This window comes from Aquarana catesbeiana, linkage group LG04 (genome assembly GCF_042186555.1).
Source record: "Aquarana catesbeiana isolate 2022-GZ linkage group LG04, ASM4218655v1, whole genome shotgun sequence".
Classification (NCBI taxonomy): domain Eukaryota; kingdom Metazoa; phylum Chordata; class Amphibia; order Anura; family Ranidae; genus Aquarana; species Aquarana catesbeiana.
The window spans coordinates 616501831-616519797 of NC_133327.1; the positions used below are offsets into that span (position 1 = coordinate 616501831).

The 17967-nt window shown below is 41.1% G+C and overlaps 1 protein-coding gene across 1 annotated transcript in view; it reads right to left on the reverse strand.

Annotated features, from left to right (window-relative positions):
- LOC141140787 (calpain-13-like) overlaps nt 1-17967 on the reverse strand; it is a 124840-nt gene that overhangs the window by 12037 nt on the left and 94836 nt on the right. The window contains exons 18-22 of the mRNA XM_073628285.1: nt 16734-16820; nt 13495-13539; nt 7667-7724; nt 6659-6726; nt 6447-6515 (exon numbers count right to left, since the gene is read on the reverse strand). Coding sequence (XP_073484386.1) covers nt 6447-6515; nt 6659-6726; nt 7667-7724; nt 13495-13539; nt 16734-16820 — 327 coding nt within the window. The remainder of the gene's footprint in view (nt 1-6446; nt 6516-6658; nt 6727-7666; nt 7725-13494; nt 13540-16733; nt 16821-17967) is intronic.

The following is a 17967-nucleotide window of genomic DNA, read 5'->3' on the forward strand; positions in this document are numbered from 1 at the left end:
TTGACGGGCCTAATAGCAAAGGCAGATATCAAGTCTGCTTTTAGACTGCTTCCAATTCCCCCCAGCTGTTTTGATTCCTTGGGAATTTATTTTGAAGGAATATTCTATTTTCATAAATGCCCCCGGTTGCTTCTTTCCTGTTTATATTTCAAAACATTCTCTTTTATAGAATGGGTTATTTCAAAATAATCGGGTTCTTCTTTTATTATCCACTATTTGGATGATTTTTTGTTTATGGGTTCACCTCATTCCTCACAATGCACACATTTATTGAATACCTTTTTTTTTTACAATTTGTGATCATTTTGGTATTCCATTGGCCAATGCAAACACAGTATTCCTTACTTGTATCAAATTTTTGGGTATCCCAATTGATACTGTTGGAATGGATATTAAACTTCCATAAAAGAAACTATTTCAGCTATTGTTAACCAACCCATTACCATACACCTAATGCCACAACGTGATTTTACAGTACATGCAAGTTTTTATTTTGTATCATGTGAGTAGTTTGGAGTTGGGGTTTTTAATAAAAATGTGGATCTTTTTGGTTACTGTACCATTGGAGTCTATCTTTGTTTCCTTTTCATATGCAATTTGCCATCATGCACTAACATGGAGCCACATATGAACATCCCCTTAGTTTAACAACAGGACATCGGTTTATGTTGGTCGTGCCAAACACGAAAGTAGAGTGTAGTGTGTGATGGAACTCAACCCCATATTTAAAGATTTGGACACTCTTTTTATCTCCCTGTGGTCGACTATTGCATTGATATATAAATAAATGTTTTCTGTTTTCCTCTATTTTTTTCTTCATTGTGATATGAGATACACATTGTTTGATATTTTGGTTTTGGTTTAACCACTCTGGAAGATTCATTCCCCTTCACTGTACTAATGACACTGGCAGGGAAGGGGTTAACATCAAGGGTGATCAAAGGGTTAAATGTGTTCCCAGGGAGTGCTTTCTTACTGTGTGGGGGATGGTTTAACTGTAGGAAGACAGAGATCCGTGTTCCTGCTTAGCAGAAACACAGGACCTCTGTCTTTCTTACTAGCAGAACAGCGATCTGCTTTGTTTACATAGGCAAACCTCCGTTCTGCTTCTCTCAAAACAATCACCGGACATCGGGTCCGCCGGACTTGCTGATCGGCTCCCGCTGTGTCCAATCACAGCAAGAGCGGGTCTCCAGCGGCACACGTGCATGCGAGAGACCCGGAGACAAAAATCACATACAGGTACATGATTTTGCGCTTAAGGGCTGCCTTGCCGCAGTATATGTATGTTGGGCGGTCCTTAAGCAGTTATATAACACATGCTAATAATTCTATGTTTATTATTAATTAAGCAGAGCGCTACTGTTTGAAGTATTTTCACTTTAAAACACTTTTGAGGGTTATTGTTAACTTCTATTAGAAAAAAGAAAGTGCCACTAAAAAGAAATGCAATTTCTCTTAGGTCTACTGGCTTTTGCAACACAGGTCTAACTGGTAGGCAGAATTTTTTTCAGACATCTTTATTTATCTATTTCAGGTGTAATTAACCCTATGTCCCATATTAGATTAACCTTTAATATTAAAGAAGTCGTATTGGTATGGCTCAAAATCTTAGAACACTTTAATGATAGGACTATGTGGCAAGAAGAATTTATTTGTTGTTAGAGACTTCTGATTATTTTTGCAGCTGGCTCTATTGGATTTTTTTGCAATTTGGGGCACTTATTGATGCGTTTCTACTTGGCCTTCTTAATAGATAGTAAAGGGTAGTAAAGAGTTTTTGTAAAAATGTTGTATTGTTGGAATTATTTCCTATAATTATTGCTATGGATATATGGGGAAATGACTCTGGGCCCCTCCCCCTTGTCAAGTGCCCCCATAGCACGCTGCTTGCTGTGGGGGCACTCGTGCATGCTCGCTCTCATACTGGCTTCATAGGACACAGAGAGCATGGCTCAACCCCACCCCCTGCTCCCCCTTAGCTGGCAGTGATTTACATCAGCGAGAGCCAATGACTCCTGCTGCTGCATCTCAGCCAATCACTAGGAAGAGACCTGGGAGAGCCTTGGGTCTTGTGCACATCATAGGATTGAGATCGGGCATAGCTAAGTTTGAGGGGGGCTGAGGGGGGAGCTGCATACTGAAGGTTTTTTACCTTCATGCATAGAATTCATGAAGGTAAAAAATCTTCAGCTTTTACAACCACTTTAAAGTGATTGTAAAGTCAGAAATTTTTTTATTTTAATGCATTCTAAATAAAAAACCTTCTGTGTGCAGCAGCCCCCCTCAGCCCCCCTAATACTTACCTGAGCCCCCTCTCTGTCCAGCAATATCCATGAGTGTCTTGGCCGTTCAAGATTGGCTTAGACACGGCAGTGGTGCCATTGGCTCACGCTGCTGTTAATCAAAGTCAGTCAGCCAATCAGGAGAGAGAGGGGGCAGGGCTGGGCCGCAGCTCCATGTCTGAATGGACACACAGAGCTTTGACTCGGCTGCTTGCTGAAGAAGGACCCAAGAAGAGGAGGATCTGGGCTGCTCTGTGCAAATTCACTGCACAGAGCAGCTACATATATAATGTTTGTTATTTTTTTTTTTTAAATAAATGAGACTTTACAATCATTTTAAGGCTGGGTATGTTCTTGGTAAGGTTAATATACTGGCAGGTGCTCTCTCTTGCCTACAGATGAAGTGTTTTTTCCCCATGATGCACAAAGCAGATAAATCCAGAGTTGCCTACCCATATAGGAGCTGATTTAGTAACAAATAACATCAAATAATTGGTGGCTAAGTCTGGTTATTCTTCTGCTTGGTTATACTGGTTAGCTTTTTTAAACTTTCAGAACTTAGATTTATCCCCTTATTCTAACAGCAGAGCTTGCTTTTTCTTAATTTTTTAATGCTTCAACGCTATTGTTGATCTTATATTCATAAGCTTCTATCAGGAATATAGTTTTTTTCTGAAGCTTTACAACGTACCCACTTGCATGAGCCTTTTCTCTGTTTGGCATGCATTAAAGGGTTATAATAAAGTTCCATTTTGTTTAGGTAAAAGAAGCCTGATTACACTCCTTTCACAATTGTGTAGGATTACTACTGCTATTTGTTTCTTTGAATATCGAAGCAGTGTTATTTCAGTCGCTTTTTTCCTAGCATTTTTTGCAGCTTTGAGAATTTCGGAAATTCTATCAGCCACCAAGACAAGTAGGCGTGGTCTTCAATTTTCCTACATTTTATTGGATCACAATCGCCTTTCTTGGAGCACAGCAAGACTGATGTTCTGCATAGGGGCACATGGATTCATTAGAATTCTTTTCCTGGCTTTGATGTTTTGCTGCTACAACAATTTTCTCTATTAGACTGGCTATAACCATTGTGTTGTTTATTTACAGCAATGGTTCCCCACTGACTAAATACCAATTTAATACAGTTTTAAAGACATGTTTAGTATCTTTAAATTTAATCCCTGTGTGTATATCTTCACATTCTTTTCATATTGGGGCAGGCGCTGAAGCTGCGAGAATTTGTTTGGAAGCAGGCAGTATTAATAAATTAGGTAGGTGAAGATCTACTATTTATAAGCTGTATATCTGACCTGATTCTCCTATTTAACTTATTTTAGGTCACCAACTTATGGTCTGGATTATAAGTCATTCATTCATTTTCTGGGCTGCTTCCGGAGTGTATACAGAAACCATGGGCCTTGATATCTCTTCATTTAAGATTTGCTGGTGTGGCTGGAGAGGTATGGTTTTGGTGGATTTAATTTTTGGATTGGGAAGACTTGATTCATATTGACCATATCCTGATAATTTATTAATTCATCTGGGTGGGAAGGATATTGGGCAAATGAAAATATTCAATTTAATTTCTAAAATTATACATACTTTTCAGCTCATTAAGTTGACAGCTCCCAATAGTTTTTTCAGAAACCATCCCTAGGTTACATTGGATTGATTCAGTTATGTTAAAAGCTCTCGAAAAAGTCAGAAAATGTATTAATAGAGCGATTCAAACATTTTTCGTACTTTCTCTTGTTTTGTTTTTTTTCGCCATTGCGACCTGAAAGGTTTGTCAGGTCTGTATCAAGTTCATGGCATACATCTTTCAGAGATTGGATTGAACATTTTTAACTTCAATCTCCAAACAGAACTGGCTGCAGGCTGGGGGGGGGGGGGGGGGGGGGAATGGTGACAGGTGGGATGAAGTCTCATCCTTCCTGTCTTTTGGGGACAGTTAATAATAATTTTTAAGATAAATTATGTGGCAGCTCAAGTCTCAGTGGCTGGGCTGTTAATACAGTAGATGGATTTGCCCAATACATTTATAATACTTGTTGTTATTGATATGTTTATTTTAAATTTATTATAAAATCAACATATATAATATAGGCCGTGGCCTATACAGTATCTCAATCAGTTCTGATGTGTTTTTTTTATTGCATGTTTCAGAGATTAGCCTTCTCATATGATCGTGAAAGCAGGCGTTTCAAGTTTCCCTATACATTCGTTTTATAAGGGGGACAGGGTAGGTCAATTTGGGTCATTTAAACCATGAACCTTCTGGAAAAATTGTGGGTTCTTCAAGGATAGGTCAAATAAGGTCATCTGACATCCCAGAAATGTTCTAGAAATCCAAGGGTGCCTTTACATAGGCTCTACCAGAAGGGTCCTTCGCCAGTCTCCAGAGAGCTCCCCACCCCCTCCCTTCCCTCATTGCAGGCGTTTTATGTGGTGGGCCACTTTTGTTTGTTAACGGAAGGGGACAGTTAACCACTTAAGGACCAGCCTCATTTTGGAATTTAGGTGTTTACATGTTTAAAACATTTTTTTTTGCTAGAAAATTACTTAGAACCCCCAAACATTATATATTGTTTTTTTTCTAATACCCTAGAGAATAAAATGGCAGTCATTGCAATACTTTTTTTCACACCGTATTTGCGCAGCGGTCTTACAAGCGCGCTTTTGTTGGAAAAAATCACTTTTTTGAATAAAAAAATAAGACAACAGTAAAGTTAGCCCAATTTTTTTTTATATTGTGAAAGATAATGTTACACTAAGTAAATTGATACCCAACATGTCATGCTTCAAAATTGCACCCGCTCGTGGAATGTCGTCAAACTTTTACCCTCAAAAATCTCCATAGGTGACGTTTAAAAAATTCTACAGGTTGCATCTTTTGGGTTACAGAGGAGATCTAGGGCTGGAATTACTGCTCTCGCTCTAATGATTGCAGCGATACCTCACATGTGTGATTTGACATCCGTTTTTATATGCGGGCGCTACTCACGTATGCATTCGCTTCTGCGCGTGAGCTCGTCGGGACGGGGGGTTTTTTAAAAATTTTTTAAAATTTTTTATTATTTATTTTACATTATTTTATTTATTTTTACACTGTTTTAAAAAAAAATTGTGTCACTTTTATTCCTATTACAAGAAATGTAAACATCCCTTGTAATAGAAAAAAGCATGACAGGACCTCTTAAATATGAGATCTGGGGTTAAAAAGACCTCAGATCTCATATTTACACTAAAATGCAACAAAAAAAAAGTCATTTAAAAAAATGACATTGAAAAAAATGTGTCTTTAAGACGTATGGGCAGAAGTGACGTTTTGACGTTGCTTCCGCCCAGCAGTGTCATGGAGACGAGTGGGCGCCATCTTAGCCTCGCTCGTCTCCAGGCACAGTAGGGAGACAGACGCGATTGCCTCCGCCACTACCAGCAGCTCCAGTAAGCGGCGGAGGGCACCGGATCTCGGCGGGAGGGGGGCCCTCTCCCGCCACCGATAAAAGTGATCTCGCAGCGTATCCGCTGCAGAGACCAATTTTATCTGAAAGCGGACTGCCGCACGAAAACGGGGATACCAGGGTTATGGCAGCTAGCTGCTGCCATAAAAACGATATCCGCCGGCAAACTTTGGACGTACATCGGCGTGCGGCGGTCGGCAAGTGGTTAATAATAATTTTAAAGATAAATTATACGGCGGCCCCAGTGGCTGAGCTGTACAGTACAGTAGATAGATTTGCTTAATAAATGTATAATTCCTGTTGTTTGACATGTTTATTTTTAATTTATTATAAAACCAATAAATAAGGCTTCAGTCTATATTTCATCCAGTTCTGATGTATTATTGTGTCTTTTTTATTGCATGTTTTAAGTGATTAGCCTGGTGTCTACAATCCCACTGAACTTACTTATATACCATGCACTTAACACTGCATCTGCCCAAGAAATGTCCAGTGTCCGCACCTTTTAAACTGCAATTTCCATGATGCCATATATTAGACACAGTACAGGCTGTATGCTTTTTTTTTTTTTTTTTTTTTTTTTTGTACATCGGCATGCAATCTTCTGGTCCTGAACAGGAAATCCAAGTACACTAGTAGGTAAACTATTTCATTTTTTTAAATGCCAGGGCTTAGATAAAATTTGATACATCTCTTTTACCTTAAACTGGGTAAGGTATCTCCACAAGCGACAGAAATTCTCCAGCTCCAGTATACCTCTGCCGGCATGCTGGAGAGTGTTAAGGGAAACATCAACTTAGCCAGGTTGAGCTCCTGGTATGCTTTTCTAGGTGCTAGCTGGATGAAGGCAGAGACAATCCTTTGTCCCCTGCCTGTGCTGGTAAGAAAGAGAAATCATTAAGTAAAGGATACATCCATCGATGCCAGCAATCCACGGCTGCCATCAATTGTGAATTTGAATCCATTTGGATTTGACAATTCTACAAATATATGGAGATGAGGAGTATAGTAAATAAGTACAATATTAAGGTTTAATAACATTCGCACAAAATGAATGTACATGAATTTTTGAATAGTGGATGAATGACTGAACTCTGAAATGACAGCAAAGGATATAAATCCACTCTGTGTGCACCAAATACCTTTACAAACCCTGTTATTGCATTAGCAGTTACATCATCACAGTGCTGTACATAGCCTTTGCAGAGAGCAGAGGGGTGGGTGGGTTTCAACGGGTCCACCCATTACAGGCTGTCTGCAGAAAACTACAGGAGGGGGCGGAGACAAGACCAGTCACCCCGCACAAGGAGAGAGAGCTGCAGTGACCGGTCTTTATTACAGGAGGCTCCTGCACAGGGGAAAAGTTTACACTGGATTACTGCACAGATCTGGAATAAATATGTGAAGCACATCAAGATTAAAAAAAAACACATGGCTCTTGTATTCATACAATATTTGTAAAATATTTTCTCATCCTGCTTATCCTTATCTTCCTCTCCCTCATTTCCTTGCCTCCATCTCTAACCTCTCCTGCCTCTCTCCCGCTCTCCCATTATCTCTCCTCTGTGCTTTCTTTCTCCTCTGTCTCTCCCTTTCCTCTCTATTTTGTCTTTACCTCTCCTCCTTCTCTTTCTCCCTCTCTTCCTCCCTCTCTCCTCCCTTTCCCTCAGTTCCTCTCTCTTTCCCTCTCCTGCCTCTCTCTCCCTTTCCCTTGCTCCCTCTCCTTTCTCTCTCCCCCTTCCTCTCTCTGTTCTTTGCTTCCCCTCTTTCTCGCTCTCCTTCTCTTTCTTTCTCTCTCCCTATTTCTTTCTTTCTCTTTTTCTATCTTCTATTACAGCCAGGACACCCATGTGTTTGCTTTGTGACAGAATCTCTTTACAGTACAAATCTCACCAGCAGATTTACCTGAAACGGACTCACCTTTTATAAAGACTTCATTTAGACATTTCTGTAAACTCCAGGATTTCATTATAACCCCCTGTTTTATATTAAACAAAATATGAAAGCTGAATTACAGTTTAAACATGTCATTATAGTTATCAAAAAAAGAATACCTCTCATGCAAGATAGAAAAATCTGCTATCTGGATCTGAAAGTGTATTTCCACCATGTTTGCAGTCAAATTTGAGAAAAAACTCACCGTGTTTATGTGTTCCCATTGACACAGCACACCTAGAATAAATATATTTTTACAATGTTTCATATTTCTTTTGAGATTGTTTGGAGCAGTCCTTTGGGCAGACTGTAAGCTACTGTAGCACCCCCTGTGTACAGTGTAGGAAAATGTAGTTGGGCTTCTCTGTAGGCAGGGGAGCCAGGGTCAATTTGTTTAGAGTTAGCTGGCAGAGCTCTAAGGGCTGAGTCTATGGTACCTCCCCCTGGCTTCTGGAACTGCTGGAAGGTTCTAGAACTAAGAGGGCGGAGGAGCAGAGATTAGGCCTCCAATCCCTAGGTGAGGATGGCCCAGAAGGTGGAGAGATGGACCATAAATACTCTGGAGCCTGGCTATGAGGGGGGCAGAGTCCAGGGTCCAGTTGCCTGGAGGGGCTTTGCCTCTAGGCAGTGGAAGGAGCCAGAGAAAGATAGGGAGAGATAGAGACCAGAGCAGCAGCTGAAGCCTCACACCCTTTCAGCCTCAGCTAGGGTTAGCCGAAACCATCCTGGGAGCCATTGGGACCTGTCCAGCAGGAGGCCTGTTCAGCAGTTTATATGTGCTGCAAGATTCACCTAAGGGATTGAGTGAGTAACTTCAACCACTACACCCCAGAGTCTATAGAGGATAAGCAGCAGGTTCAATACCCAGCTAGCTTTTTAACATGGGACAGCTTAGAGCTGTTAAAGCCAGTGCAGCTACCCTACACCTCTTGCTTGGGGAACTTTAAGAGCAGCTAGGTGCCTTAGCATTTTCTAAGAAAATAGAGCACCTGTATTTAGTCTTTGGAGACCTTTCTGTACAAGTTGAGCTGGTCCATTTGACAGCCTTGTGATTTTTGGTAGCCAGAGACAGTTTCAAGTCCTCAAGTTGCATTCAAGCTACAGTTCTGGGCATCCCATACTTTTCCATTCCTATCCTAGTTCATCCCCTAATAAACCAAAAACAAAACAAAGCACGCTGGACTGCTTTTTGACTATTGAGTGAACGGCAGAAAATTCCTGTTGCCTGGCTGTGCATGTGAGGGAGAACCCAAAAATCCAGCGGCTCCTAAGGGGATAGTGTTTTCATTTTAAAGTGAGTCTGTCTCCAAAGACAGGGGACACGTTCACATACAATGCAGAAAACATTATTAGAACAGACAGTGTTCAAATCTACAAAAGGACACTGCCCCCACCTATAACTGGCCTCAGCGGCTAGGAGCACATGGAAGGGCAACGCATGTAAAACAAAACCAAAGAAAATTCCCAGATCCGCAAATACAAGCATAAGCTGCGACAAGGCACCTCATTCGTATCCGCAGTCCTAACACTATACATTTTTGAGAGCCTCAATAGTAGAAGCACATGTATTATAAACAGGGCTGCTGTTAGAATTCACGGGGCCCGTACAGCCTACCTGACAGGACCCTCCCCTTCCTGGCTGAAAGTGACTAAGGACATGGATTTATCAGTCCCTATCTTTGCAGCCTCAGTTGCACAGATGAATGAATAGGAAGCGCTCTGAGGCTTCCTGCTCATTCACAGATGGAAGCATAGTAAACACAGTTTACTATGCTTCTGTGATGAATGGGAACAGGAGTGATTAGTTCCGATCGCTCACTGTGTTCATTCAAGAAATTAAGGGACCAGTAAATTACATATTTACCAGCTTTTTCCCCCATTCTCTATCCTGAAACATCTCCCTTTGTCCCTGCAGTAGCTGCCAGCGGGAGAGGAGAGAATGGAAGCTGGAAGTGCTGCAGGGGAAAGGGGCAAATGAGGAGTCCGGACAAAAAGTGGAAGGAGCACATGTGCTAGGACGAATCCCCCTTGCAGAGCAGCCAGAGGGAGAAAGAGGAAGAGAAACTAGCAGCACTGCAGGGGGAGCAGAAGAGGAACGGTGGCTGCAATAAGACATTACAGCAGGTGCCTGGACCCCCCTTGTTAAAGTGACGGGGCCGGGCCCACTACAGGAGGCCCATTGGTACCCCCTTATCAGCGGCCCTGGTCTCCAATATGTAGGTAGGACCACATGGGCACTGAATGTTCACCTGGACGAACACATTGGGGATATAAGGAGGGGGTTCAAAGGGCATAGCATCACCAAACATTATGCTGCAGTACATAATAAGGATCCCTCTGGTACTATTTGTCTAGAGATATATAAATGTGTCCCACATTGGAGGAGGAGTGCTTCTAAGGTAGAAGTATCTCAACTAGAGACTAAGTGGATTTATTTTTTAAAAACATACTCTCCTCATGGTCTGAACGTTGAGTAGCATGTTAACCCCCCTGGCGGTATTCCCGAGTCTGGCTCGGGGTGGATTTTACATACCAAAAGCGGTATCCCCGAGCCAGACTGGGGCTTGCATCGCAGGATCCAGGAAGAGATTACTTACCTTGTCCCCTGGATCCTGCGATGTCTCCCCGCTGTGATCGGCGAGCCGCTGTGTCTCGCTCGATTTACAGTGCCGAGCTCCGTTCCCTGCGAGCGTTGCGACGCACGGGGACGGACTTCGGCGGTAAATTCAAAAGTGAAACACACAGTATAGATACAGCATACTGTAATCTTACAGATTACAGTACTGTATCAAATAACTACACATCCCCTTTGTCCCTAGTGGTCTGCCCAGTGTCCTGCATGCAGTTTTATATATATAAAACTGTTCTTTCTGCCTGGAAACTGGAGATTGTCCATAGCAACCAAAACTGTCTCTTTACATCAAAAGTGGTTTTAGACCAGCTAGAAAAAAGCGATAATAAAAAATTTTAATCACTTGCAGAATTGAGCGATAGTGATTTGTGGGGAGATCCGTCATCAAACACTAAAAGTAATAAAAGCTAAAATTCTGGAACTGAGCAAATTTCAGTGTTTTTGATTTGATTACATTATTATATAATTTTTATTATTATTATATTATTATGTGTTTTAATTATTTATAGTTATTTATTATATTATAATTTTTTATTTCGTTTTTCAAACTTTATCATACCCGGGATGTCTACTAGACTCTTGTTTGGACAGATTTAAGTGAACTATTCCTAAGAATTACAGGCCTACAATATAAAACGCCAAATTTCTGTGCAAAATAATGGTACCGCTTTCAGCACCTAAAATCTGAAATAATCATACCGCCAGGGAGGTTAATGTGTTTATTAACAACAGTTAACCCCCTTTCTTTTCAATGTGGCTTATGATACCTATTAAAAAAAATTCTGGTACTCTCCACCCCTTCTATATGATATTTTGCTTTTTATTTTACATTTTATTTATATTACTTTATTTAGTTTTTTTATTTTTATTATATTGATAGAGATATTTTAAATATGTATTTGCTCTGATGTTTTTTCAATTTTTTAAAATGTTTTTATGGATAATTATGTTGGCTGATTAATGTTTGTACAGATTTTGTACATGCCACAGTTTTGGAAAGTACTCACGGTATGTGGACTTTTGTTTAGTTTTTCTTTTCATCTTTTTACAGTTATTTTATTTCACTGATTTTATGTTGTTTGAGATATATACAGTATCTCACAAAAGTGAGTACACCCCTCATATTTTTGTAAATATTTTATTATATCTTTTCATGTGACAACACTGAAGACATGGACAAAATAGAAAAAAAGGGACACTCCTATAGCCACATCTGAATAAATTGCATGTCATAAAAAGAAAAAAAAGGGGTTAACAAGGACACCCTGGGCGGACTTTAGAGGCACAACAAACCTGAGAAAGCATAGTCAAAATAACAATATAATCAATTTTATTAAATATAAATACATACAGTACAAAGACATTGACAAAAGTAATAAAAAAATCATCTATGTAGAAATAAACATGATACAAGCCCATGAAGACATGTCACTTTGCTACAATGTAAAGTAGTGAGTGTACAGCTTGTATAACAGTGTAAATTTGCTGTCCCCACAAAATTAACTCAATACACAGCCATTAATGTCTAAACCGCTGGCAACAAAAGTGAGTACACCCCTAAGTGAAAATGTCCAAATTGGGACCAAAGTGTCAATATTTTGTGTGGCCACCATTATGTTCCAGCACTGGCATGGCATGGAGTTCACTAGAGCTTCAGAGGTTGCCACTGGAGTCCTGTTCCACTCCTCCATGATGGCATCAAGGAGTTGGTAGGTATTAGAGCCCTTGCGCTCCTCCACCTTCCGTTTGAGGATGCCCCACAGATGCTCAATAGGGTTTAGGTCTGGAGACATGCTTGGCCAGTCCATCACCTTTACCCTCAGCTTCTTTAGCAAGGCAGTGGTCATCTTGGAGGTGTGTTTGGGGTCATTATCATGTTGGAATACTGCCCTGTGGCCGTTTCCACAGGGAGGGGATCATGCTCTGCTTCAGTATGTCACAGTACATGTTGGCATTCACGGTTCCCTCAATGAACTGTCGCCCCCCAGTGCCTGCAGCACTCATGCAGCCCCAGACCATGACAATCCCACCACCATGCTTGTCTGTAGGCAAGACACACTTGTCTTTGTACTCCTCACCTGGTTGCCTCCACACACGCTTGACACCATCTGAACCAAATAAGTTTATCTTGGTCTCATCAGACCACAGGACATGGTTCCAGTAATCCATGTCCTTAGTCTGCTTGTCTTCAGCAAACTGTTTGCAGGCTTTCTTGTGCATCATCTTTAGAAGAGGCTTCCTTCTGGGATGACAGCCATGCAGACCAATTTGATGCAGTGTGCGGCGTATGGTCTGAGCACTGACAGGCTGATCCCCCACCCCTTCAACCTCTGCAGCAATACTGGCAGCACTCATATGTCTATTTCCCAAAGTCAACCTCTGGATATGACCCTGAGCACGTGCACTCAACTTCTTTGGTCAACCATGGCGAGGCTTGTTCTGAGTGGCATTTGTCCTGTTAAACCGTTGAATGGTCTTGGCTACCATGCTGCAGCTCAGTTTCAGGGTCTTGGCAATCTTCTTATAGCCTAGGCCATCTTTATGTAGAGCAACAATTATTTTTTTCAGATTCTCAGAGAGTTCTTTGCCATGAGGTACCATGATGAACTTCCAGTGGCCAGTATGAGAGAGTAAGAGCGTTAACACCAAATTTAACACACCTGCTCCCCATTCACACCTTAGACCTTGTAACACTAACGAGTCACATGGCACCAGGGAGGGAACATGGCTAATTGGGCACAATTTGAACATTTTCACTTAGGGGTGTACTCACTTTTGTTGGCAGCGGTTTAGACATTAATGGATGTGTGGTGAGTTATTTTGAGGGGACAGTAATTTTACACTTCTATACAAGCTGTACACTCACTACTTTACATTGTAGCAAAGTGGCAAAGTTTCTTCAGTGTTGTCACATGGAAAGATATAATAAAATATTTATAAAAATGTGAGGGGTGTAATATATATATATATATATATATATATATATATATATATATATATATATATATGAACAATTCAGCATGGCACATTTTTGGTATACTATATTTGTTAGCTATATTAATATCCCATAGCATGCTCTCAGCTACAAAATTATTTACACACAGGTTCCACAAGTGCGGTTTCAATTTTTTTTTTCTGCTTGATCAATATGTATTGCAATGGATGAAAAAGAATCTCATACCTTGGTGGCGTAAAGCTTGAAGACACTTTTGTAAGTTTCATGTTCCTGAGACAAAAATAGAAGGAGGAAAGTTATAGAATCCAAAACTATGGTATATACTGTATATCTAAAAATTAATCATGATGCACTGGCAGCCTATCTCAATTCTTGAGGCCCGAAAACGTCAGGACAGTACAAATATTCCCCAAATGACCTCTTTTTGGAAAGTAGACAGTCCAAAGTATTTAGTAAGTGGCATGGCAAGTTTTTTGAAGTTGTAATTTTTTGTCCCAATTTTTGGGAAAATCAAGAATCTTAAAAAAAAATAGTTTTACATACTTTCATCATATAACTGATGTGGCAGTGATCAGGGACACTGGTGACAGTATGTACAAAGAAAGTAATTATAATTTTTTTTAAAGTTGTTTCTGCTTGCTTATACCAGTGGATTTCACTGGTATGAGCAAACAATTTTACTGAATAAAATGTATTAATTCAGTGTTTACTATTGTGGTTAGCTGTAATTGGTCACAGCTAATCACATGGTATAGATGGGCTGTGATTGGCACTGTCTGTACCACGTGATCACTGACCAATCACACCTAGCAACACAGTTTTACACAATGAATGGCGTGAATCAAAGACATTGAATTGCCAGGACAGGAGAAACACCAACAAAATGGCCCCATTTTGCAAAGTAGATCCTCCAACATATTTAATTATGCCTTGTTTCCACTGAGCGGATTGGTTCGGGTCGGTACAGTTTTAATGGCCTAGAATGGTCTATTCTGGTGAGCGTTTCCACTGCAAGTGGGACCACAAGGGGCCATATAGGATTTAGAAAAAATGCCTCAGCATAGCACAGCAGAGGGTTTTCTGTCAGCCAATCAGTGGAATGTATCGTAGCTCCGCCCTAACAGAACCGTTCCATTTTCTATGGCCCCACATCTGAAGCAGGACCCTGAATGGAGCGGTACGGTTCGGTTGTATGGGCTGCTTTCATAATGGAAACACCCAAAATAGCGTACCGTACCGAACCAAACCGAACCGATCCGCTCAGTGGAAACGAGGCATTAGTGACATAGTAGGGTTGATTTACTAAAGCTTCGGAGTGCAAAACCTGGTGTAGTTTTGTAAAGAAACCTCAGCTTCCAGGATTATTTGTCAAAGCTTAATTAAACAAGCCGAAGTTAAAAGCTGATTGGCTACCATGCACAGCCGCACCAGATTTTGCACTCTCCAAATTTAGTAACTCAACCCCAGTAAATATTCTGAAGATCATATTTTTGCCACAAGTTTTTGTAAAATAAAGAATGATAATATATATTTTTTTTACACACAGCTTTCAATTATTAATATATTTCTCACACATGAGATGAGCATAATTAAAATTACACCCCAAAACACATTCTGCTCCTCTTTCTGAGTATGGGGATACCAAATACATAAGACTTTTGTTAGAAGCCTAGATGCATAGAGGGGCCCAAAATCCAAGGAGCACCCTCAAGCTTTCAAAGGGCAAAAATTAGGCATCCTATTTCCCGAACTACTGATCAGATGTTTGGAGGCCCAGGAATGCAGTTGAGTCATGATGAGCCTTTCATTTTTCTGCCACATGTTTTTGGAAAATGCAGAACAAAAATGGAAAGAAATCTCAAGATAAAGATATTTCTCATACACAGACTGGGTATACAGTACTTAAAAAATTTCCTATAAACACAGTTTGCTACTCCTCCGAGTATGGGGACAACACATTGGTGAGACTTTTTCAGTGTTTGGACTCATTATGTAGTGGACTGTGTATCCCAAAAATAAACCCAAATTGTATCATAAACAGTGTACCACAATGGTCTCCTGTGCACGAAGGGTCAGGGAATATAGTTTAGCGTAGACTCACCTGTAGCAGTCCCTGTTCCTATAAGCCAAGTAAGCTTAGTCTACTGGTCCATAAAGATGATCCGCACGAACTGCTGTTGCTCTACAATATTGCTTTTTTTTTTCAGGAAACCACAGTGTACAGTACACAGGTACAGTCAGTTGATGCGTTTCAGCCTACACAGCTTTAATAATAACTAGTACAGTCTAGTCTAATGTTACATAGATATCCCCAGGAATGCCATGTTCACTGGTCAGGAAGTATGGGGGTCTGAACAAAAGGTGAACAAATGATTTCTTTGGTTCCAGGAGTGCAGTTGTCCTCAACGACTGGTGTCTCACAAGAACATAGTCAGTGGGATGTGCAGATGGGTCAGTTTATGTGGTAGACAGAGACATGGTAAATAAACAGGCAAAGAATTGATCCAGGCGGCAGGCAGAAACACGCTCAATAAATAGGCCAGAGTAAGCACAGGTAGCAGGCAGAGGCAACACTGCACTGATGTGGCAGTGAACAGGAACATTGTTGTTTGTTGCATTGGCTCTAGTGACACTGGCATAGGTGGGGCTAGTGTTCAGGAACATTGTTGCTAGGTGCACTGGTCTGGTGACATTGTCACTGGTGTGGCAACAATCAGAAACACTGTTGATGGAGCAATCAGGAACACTGTTGCTGACTTACACTGGTCTGGTAAAATTGGAACTTGTCTGGTGGCGATCAGGAATACTGGCTGCATTGGTCTGGTGACACTGGGACTGGGATGGTGGCATTCAGGAACACTGTTCTGGCTTTTATCTGTCTAGGGAAAATAAGACTGGTATGGTGGTGATCAGGAACACTGTTGCTGACTTACACTGGTCTGGTGACACTGGGCCTGGTGTGGGAGGGATCAGGAACACTTTTCTGGCTTACACTAGTCTGGTGATACTAGGACTGGTTTGGAGGTGATCAGGAACAATGTTGATGACTTACACTGTTTTGATGATACTAAAACTAGTGTGACTGTGATTATGAACACTGTTGATGGATTACACTGGTCTGGTGACACTGTAACTGGTGTGGTGGTGATCAGGGACACTGTAACTGGCTGCACTAGTATGATGACACTGGGATTGGTAAGGCTAGTAATCAACTGACTGGCTGCACTGGCATACAGTGTCAACAGAGCAACCAGCCAGTGTTCCTGATCACTAGCCACACCAGAGTCCCAGTGTCACCATAGTGAAACTGTAGTCGCGGTGATGTTTTTTTTTTTACACACTGAATGTTTCCTACAGTGCTAAGCAGTGTAATATTTAAACATTTATTATTATTTATATTATATTATTTATATTATTTATGTATATGCTTAAAAGTAAAAATATGTTTTATATGTAGTGCTTACCCCCAAAAGAGCCACTGTTTCCTCAGGTCCCCTGTTCCCAGAACCTGCGACTCTACCAGCAGCACCACGCTCCTCGACACACCCAGACTGAAGAGGGGATATTTAATGTAACAATATATGCGGTAACCAAAGTAATGAAATTGGCAACAACCCCTTAAAGACATATATAAAAAATAACAAACAGGGTGTACAGTTAGTAATAAGCCAGTGGCATAGGGAACGGCCCCAAACTCCATACTTGGGGTTGTCTTGCCTAAGAGACTGTTACAATAACAGTCTGTATTAAACCCTTTCTCTGCTGAACAACACAATGGGGCCCAGATCCGATGTTGGAGCACTCAAGTTTCTCCTAACCCGGAAATAGGCACCTGCACCGCATCTCAAGCAAGCATTACTGTTACTCTTTAATAGGGTGTAGTGGGGTTCGGCCAGCGGCCTCTCACTTCTGTGGCAATAGCTGGTCTTCTTCCATCCTCCGTTGGTGACTCAGCAAAGCTAGTTGCAGCGGGGCTCTCTTCAACAATCAGGCAGTGACCCCAGACTGCAACAGTAATGTTCGCATGTACCAGGTGAAGTCTGCTGTTCCATTTCTCTTCATTCTTGGTGCAGTGGTAAATGCACTGATTGCAGCCTGCCACATGGTCTGTCCCCCACAATATCCTCACATAATCCTGAGCCCGGGAACAGTGCTTCCTCTTTTACTCCCACAGAGCTCTGGTGGTGATCCTGGGATATATAGTTCCACCACTAATCTGAAACCACAAGCTCTGTCTGCACAGGGACTACAATCCCCCACAAGCCTCAGTACCTCCCAGCATTCATAGAGGTTCACACCCCTTCCTCTGTGTTCCCTGAGTGGTGTGTGGGATTCTCACAGCCCTGTAATATAATTATCCTCCTTCTCTTCTTTGGAGCTGCTCCTCCACTGCCAGTGCTGTGGACTGGGCTACAAATATATACATTGAAATAAAATTATACTTCCTGCTTAGAGATCTTTATCCTCACTCATTCTCATCTTTCCCTGAAGAGTTGGACTTTACTCCAAGAATTGTGTCAGAAAGCCATATTTAGAATGTCATATTAAACTATTTATATTCAGTTAGTGGAATTCTGTATGACTCATGTATGACTTATGGAAAACATGTATATGTGTATCAGGCTAATACTGCTCAATAACAGAGGAACTGACCTCTCCTGATGTATAACCCATCAATCCTATGTGTGAAAATATTTT